The following is a 7,091-nucleotide window of genomic DNA, read 5'->3' on the forward strand; positions in this document are numbered from 1 at the left end:
GAACGAAATGTAATAAGTGCTTCAGTAAAATATTGTATTCATTGTAAGTACATAGATAGCTAAAATCATTATCCTCCCCATTGACGTCGTCGCAGCCGGGTTAAAAGCCGTAATTGATATATGATATCCCGTATTTCTACTCCAATAAACACTGTTACCTGAAACGCAGTGCACCCTATTAAATTAAATTAATTAACGTCTCTGGTATAAATTATATTTTGCGAAGTTTCTAGCCCGTCTTAGGTGGGGATTTCGCTAAATTTATTGTGAGTCCGGTGCAGTGAGCTCGTATTTACACTGACATTTTGTCACGACTTTTCGGAATGATAAATTGCTTTACGAATATACACTAAGAATTTCTTGGCTACTAGCTAATTTAGTTTGCTAAATCATGTTACTTTTACATTACGTTTAACTCGCACAAAGGCATCAAGGCAACCACCGTCCTATAAGGTCTTACCCTTGACAGAATAAAAAAAAATTGTAGAGAGGATGGCGTAAAGGTTTAAGGCTTAATTTATATTGCGGCGGAATAGAATGGAAGCGAATTTTTGTAACGATATTGTACATAGCATAATGAACTTTATGATCAATTGTGTAATGTACAAACTAGATACGCGCCAACGGAATGCACGAGCACGTATGGTGGCAATACTTCCCTGGACAACTTTTTTCAAAGGAAACTCTACTGCTACTTAAGTGATGGATAACTTTATTGACTTTTTGTATTACTTACACTATTTAGTTATATCGTTATTTTATTTATGCAATAGTAATGAGCCAGTGTTTCTCAGTATAAATATAGTAACTTTTATTATTTTTTACAACAGGTCAACAGTAACTGCCCTGATATGTACCGGAACATGCACTACACAGGTAATAAATATTCTACTTATATTTAATTTTCCGTCTATTTTCATGTTATTTTCACGTGAACAAACTTTGGTTGTCTATGACGAAACGTTTTGCACGAATTTTACTATGATACTTATTTGCCTTACCTTATGTTGTGTTTACCTTAACACACACAAGTAAGAAATACTTCATTGAAACATACACACAAAGATACAAAAACTTGCACTATATAAGTACCTACGTCTGTGTGTGGACAGGTGTGCTATTTTAGGAATTCACCACATGTATCGACGCGTAGTCGGCTTGAGCCGGCTTGAACTTTTTGTTCATGCAATAAGAGCTAAGAACACGTTGTCGCCGATAGACGAACGACGCACCTCAATACATGCGAAACGCACATCTTTCTCGCGCTTATTGCATGAACATCAGGCGAAATATGATCGGTGTAAGTCGATTCTGCGTTGAGAAATATGGTGACACTTTTAGGAACAAGATGTCCCGAACAAGCCCCTTTGCTCCATTTAACCTTGACACAAAACAAAAGCTGTTAAAAATACTTATTGCTTAATGATGTTTATAAAATATAATTTATAATACGCTGTTACAAACTTACGTCGTACTAATTTTGCCGATCTGTCATTCTAGTTAAACTTTTTACGGGGTATAATCGGCTTTGTTCGTCCTTTAATATGCGAATTTATAACAGCTGTAATGTGGATAACAATGCGGTGATTTATGGTCTTCCCCCTTATTCATACATTTCTAAAAACACATTTAAACATTTCACCAATCTCTGTTTCCAGCACGTTATGCACGAAAAGTTCGCACGAAAAAGAGTGTTGCATGCAAACGAAAGACTGTACCGAGCAAATGTCAGAAAAAATAGGTGCATTGGATGGACTTGGCACGTTTTTTACATTCTAAATTTGCATGACTTGTCTTCATAGACTAGCATCGAATAAGTAAACTAGTGGAAATGGTATTAAGCCATATTAACAAACGCACGTACTTGTTTTAATTTTACATACTAAGATAACATTTATCTTGATTGGATACAATATTCAGACGAAATTAGATATCTATAGATATAGACATATAGTATGTCTCATTTCGCAAATAAAAACCGTACCGTAACCGTTCGACCACGGAAACTGTTGAACATAACTTCTACACACTTCCACTGGTTTGTTTATACATGATTTTGAAACTTTCCGGATTATTCACTAATTGATTACCATTATTTACCAGTTTCTTACCAAGGTATGACTGCTTATTATTTTACCGATATTTCGGAACGGTTGCACGCTGTGAGGTTACGAGTTGGCTACAGTCGGGACCGTGGTAAGGGATCTGGGGCCCTATTTTCAAAGCATGAAATCCGTAGTTACTTGACTAGAGAAAAATGCATCACAACGCGACTTGGGTGTTTCGAAGGCCCTTTCTTTTCTTTTTTTCTTTTTTCTTTTCTTTGACGGACTTCGAGATCTGGGGGGCTACTCTCGATCGCGGTCCGACATCCGTCCGAAACAATTACTGTCAAATAAGTAATATTCGACAAAATTAAAAGACAAGTACCCAGTATGAATCTTCATTCGCATCACGCGTCTTTTCATTTGGTCAAGTATTGCTTATTTGGCAGTAATTGTTTCGGATGGATATCAGACGGAGATCGAGAGTAGATCCCCTGTTCCGGAGGTCATCGACCAGTGGGAAAGTGGCCGTAACTACGGATTTCGTGCCTCGAGAGTAGAACCTCTGTAACTAGTAATAATCATTTATAATTTATTTCTAGAAACTTTTTTATCTTTCTTCGGTTTATTTTAGTGGAGATAAGTGCACCTTGATAATGTTTACATGTAATGGAAAATCGTAGTGCTTGAGTAGGTTGTGTGTGTAAAATTCTCATTTTTATTGATTACACACACACATTTTTGTGGTATTTGTTTGTAGTTTTATTGGTGTTAGTTAGGTAATTTGTTACCGTAATTAAGTCGATGCACAGTACAATTATTTTCTTAATACCCGCCTCTCGGCAATCTTCGGATTTCCGAATGCACTCGAATACAAATTTACTTGTCTAGTTATTATTAATAATTAGGGATTTTCGATTTTGAACATTTGGTATTCCAAATTTTTATTGAATTGATATTCAATTATTTTTATGTGAAATTACTCCACTAGTTTGTTATCGATCGAACACTCAGAAAAAATCCTTCGATCCAGCCGGATTCGAACCGACGTCTTTTAGCATACTGTGCCAGACGTTACACCAACTAAGCAACCTCACGAATTTTTCTATGTGCTTGTTGGCGTGTCTTTATATTTTGATTTTTCAACGACTTTTTAGCCGTAGCGCCATCTATGAAAGTATTTCGTTACTCAGTTAGATACCCTTATAGCTACTAGCCCCGGCTAGAGATGTCGCTATTCACTGTATTTAAATTTTTATTATATTGAATTTTTTTTTTATTTTATGTGAAATTACTCCACTAGTTTGTTATAATTATTAATACAAAGATCGAATACTCAGAAAAAATCCTTCGATCCGGCCGGATTTGAACCGACGTCTTCTAACATACCGTGCCAACTAAGCTATGCTATAACTATCTTTGTATTAATAATTATAACAAACTAGTGGAGTAATTTGGTATTCTGGCACAGTATGCTAAAAGACGTCGGTTCGACCGGATCGAAAGATTTTTTTCTGAGTGTTCGATCGATAACAAACTAGTGGAGTCATTTGATATTCTGCTAAAAGTTGAGTAGCGGCTTTTCAATGGCTAGACATCAAGCTTACTATTCAACTACCATTTTTTGGTATTCTGTTCTTCAGTGGTACATCGATGGCGTAGTCTACTAATTATTTGACATAAAAAAGCATTTAATTTGAAGATTCAATTGCTTATCAAACGAGATAAAACTTAAGATATGCATAGTAATTTCCATGGAAGTTTTAGTAAGGCAACCTCGATATCGGTAGTGATTGAATGAATGAATGCCATCATTACCATTCCACTGACACTATTGTGACTCAACTGCTATATAAACAAGATTTTAGCAGAATAACAAATATTATTGTAATTGCAATAAATTCTCAGTGGAGTCTCAATAAAATTACAATGACCGGAAATTTCAAGAAAATTAAAATATGTCGCAATTTCTTTTTCCGAAATAACGTTTGTTCGAATTTTCATTACACCGAAAACCGAATTATATAACGAAACAGTTGTTCTTTCAGGATATGTTGAATGTTTATCGCAAAGACATGATTAGGTTCAGTTAGGTTAAGTTAATTTAGGTTCTGGAAAGTGTCATTTCGGACTACCGATAGATAACCAATAAAAATTCATAATAATAACTTTAAGATTTTTAATTTTTTTTTTGTTTAGCCACTCAATGGCCGAGGGAACACAGCATGCGTTATCGAAACGCAGAAGACCTGGCAATGCTCTCACCAAATTAACTCAATATTATTAAATAATAATAAAATAGCTGTAAGTATGTAACAACTTTGTATTTATACTTAGTGTAATGGGAAATACGTAGTGTATGGAGTATCATAAAATATATACAGTATTTTATATATGTATACGTTTATTAGTTTATTCAGATACAGTGGAAAAGTCATCATTAAAGATCAGAAACGTTAGAGTATATTTATGTAAACTTCAAGTACCTTATACGTATATAGAGTGCATAATACCTCCCTCTGAAATTGCGAAATTTAAGTTACTTGAGCTCACGCAAGCTGCTTTCAAACAGTCTATAGCCGTTATCTTATTTTACACTAAGTTTAGTGTAACTGTAAAAAATAAGTAACAATAAAATAAAATAACGGTTTTTTTTAATTTTACAGAAACCGGACTTTTATTAATTCCAAAGTTAAAAATTGTCTTGTACAAATTTATTGAAGTAAAAAAATACCATTGCTATATTATAACAAATAAAGATACGGTTCGGATAGATCTTCTTAATTAGATGGTTATTAAATTCAGATTGAAGTGGAAATTGTTGTTAGTTATAATTATTCTGTTCTAACTATAAATACATACAATTATTTTTCTGAAAAAATATTATTATGTGAATAAATATAGTACATTTTTGTACGTGTTTGATGTTCCATGCGTAAAAGTGTTGAACATAGTTTTTAACAGAATGTGACATTGGTATGATTGGTATAATAATATTATTTTAAATAAATGTCTTTTTAGTTCTGAAGCAATTAATTATGTAGTGGAAACCTCCTAAGGCCCCATGTACATCAAAATGTACATTTGATGTACAACAGTGTGATGTATATAATAATACTTTCAAATTGACTTTCTACTAATTGAAATGAAAGAGAAATATTTTTTTGAAATACTTTTTCGGCCCTGGTGTAAAGTCCTAATTTTCGACATAAGACAAGATCGCTTTCCGGCGTCGATCTATTTAGTACATTTTAATACATTGGGCGTTTGGAGCTTTTCCCGTTTTACTCTGTTGTCTTAAGCAAACAAATAGTACGGTAAAATGTAACAATTGCAATATAAATTCAATTAAATAAATAGATTTACGACCATATACATAATACAAGACGCTGTAGAAAATTAACTGTATAATCATAAATTTGCTTTATGTACAATACCTATTCATGTATTATAAACATCTATAAATTGTCAATTGTGTAGACAATATCTCCTACTAAATACCTGTTAAGCCTAATTGTATTATAATTGTTGATATAAAAAGTTAAAGTAGGTGTTAAAAAGTACTATAGAAGCGCCATTTCCTAAGGCATATGGTCAACTGTCTCACAGGCTGGCAGAGGGTCACGTAGTCACATCTCTAGATCCTTAAACGTATACTATTGAAACCTTAAACAAATAATAGTTGAATTCCTGATCGAAATAGAAATGGAGTCTTGAAATATAGCAGCTCCTTTTGATATTGAAAAAGCAGCTTTGGTCCGTCACCAAAACTATTATTTCTGAATGACAGATTTTTAATCATATCTAAATGCGACAAAAATATATCTATAAGTTCTAAGCAAGAAAATAGCTGTGTCCAATGACATAGAAGTCTCCTAGTGGCGGAAAGCTAAGGTTATAAGACATTAAATAAAAAACTGGTTCTAGGAATGTAGATTTATTTTTCAATTAATAATGTCAAAAAATTTCAGAATCAAAATAAATGAACAAAAGTACAATCTCTCCATAAACATACTTATAAATATAAATCAAACTTTGGTAACAAAAATGGCTACAGCTGCAAGTGGCACCTATTACCGGACAGCAGGGCCCGACATCTTTAAAACATCATGCACCGATCGCATATGTAGTTTTCTGAACATTCAGGGATTTTTGATGGATGCACGTATTTCATGATCCCATCCACGGCAGCTGGAGCACTGTATCCATTCATCGTCGTGGTCCTCTTAGCATAGTACACAAGTAGTCGGACGTATTCCTGGAACGCAGAACGCTGTAATTTGGACCATACCAAGGCGAGAGTGAATAGGCATTATTTAGGTTTGCATGCTACATCAGCGACCTCATCGTCACTTCCATCGTCTTTCACTAACACTTATTTTTTCATAAAAAAAGTAGTTTCTATGTCAGACATTTGAGTTTAACGGTTCCATTTTCTTTGCACTCACTCTTTCCTTTGGCCTTTACTCCTTTACTCTTTCTCTCTTGTTGCTTTTATGAACTATCTACCAAATTCGTCCTTTTTATCCCTAACATTTTTTTCATTGTCTTTTTCTTCAACAGCAATTTGGTATGGCCATTGATCCCATTTTTCTTTCTTTTTCGTATCTTCCATTTCGAGTTCCCTTTGTTCTTCTATCCTCTAAAACAACATACAACAACTATTATAAAAAATACAAATAAATACTTACGAGAAAAACACATGTGTTTACTGTCCGGTGTTAAGAGACTACTTTACAGCAAAAGTTGTTTAAAAATTTACAATAACTTTTACAAACTTCGAATACTTATAGAACACTACGTATAATAACAATTACCTTATTAAACTCAAAAACATAGCAGTAATACACACTTTGATCTTGAGTGATGCAGAGTGTTCCTGCCAAAAGCAAAAATCTACTGCTCCCACCTCGGTCTCGCGCGTCACATCCTGTATCGCTATCGTCTCCCACGCCCTTTTCACCCGTTTATTGATCGAACGCATTGCGAGATGTCGAGATAGTACGAGTGTTCGACGTTAGGTGCCGTCCGGCGTTAGGGGGCTTC

The 7,091-nt window shown here is 34.2% G+C and overlaps 1 protein-coding gene across 2 annotated transcripts in view; it reads left to right on the top strand.

Annotated features, from left to right (window-relative positions):
• LOC113228713 (carbonic anhydrase-related protein 10) overlaps positions 1-4,558 on the top strand; it is a 43,029-nt gene extending 38,471 nt beyond the window's left edge. Inside the window, exons 9-11 of one of the 2 annotated variants that reach the window (XM_026462070.1) lie at positions 831-876; positions 1,659-1,759; positions 4,245-4,558. In XM_026462070.1, coding sequence (XP_026317855.1) covers positions 831-876; positions 1,659-1,741 — 129 coding nt within the window. In that variant the 3' untranslated portion in view covers positions 1,742-1,759; positions 4,245-4,558. The remainder of the gene's footprint in view (positions 1-830; positions 877-1,658; positions 1,760-4,244) is intronic. The other variant, XM_026462071.1, reaches the window with a different exon arrangement.
• Positions 4,559-7,091: the final 2,533 nt, after the last annotated feature.

This window comes from Hyposmocoma kahamanoa, unplaced genomic scaffold, assembly GCF_003589595.1.
Source record: "Hyposmocoma kahamanoa isolate Upper Pololo Valley unplaced genomic scaffold, ASM358959v1 237, whole genome shotgun sequence".
Classification (NCBI taxonomy): domain Eukaryota; kingdom Metazoa; phylum Arthropoda; class Insecta; order Lepidoptera; family Cosmopterigidae; genus Hyposmocoma; species Hyposmocoma kahamanoa.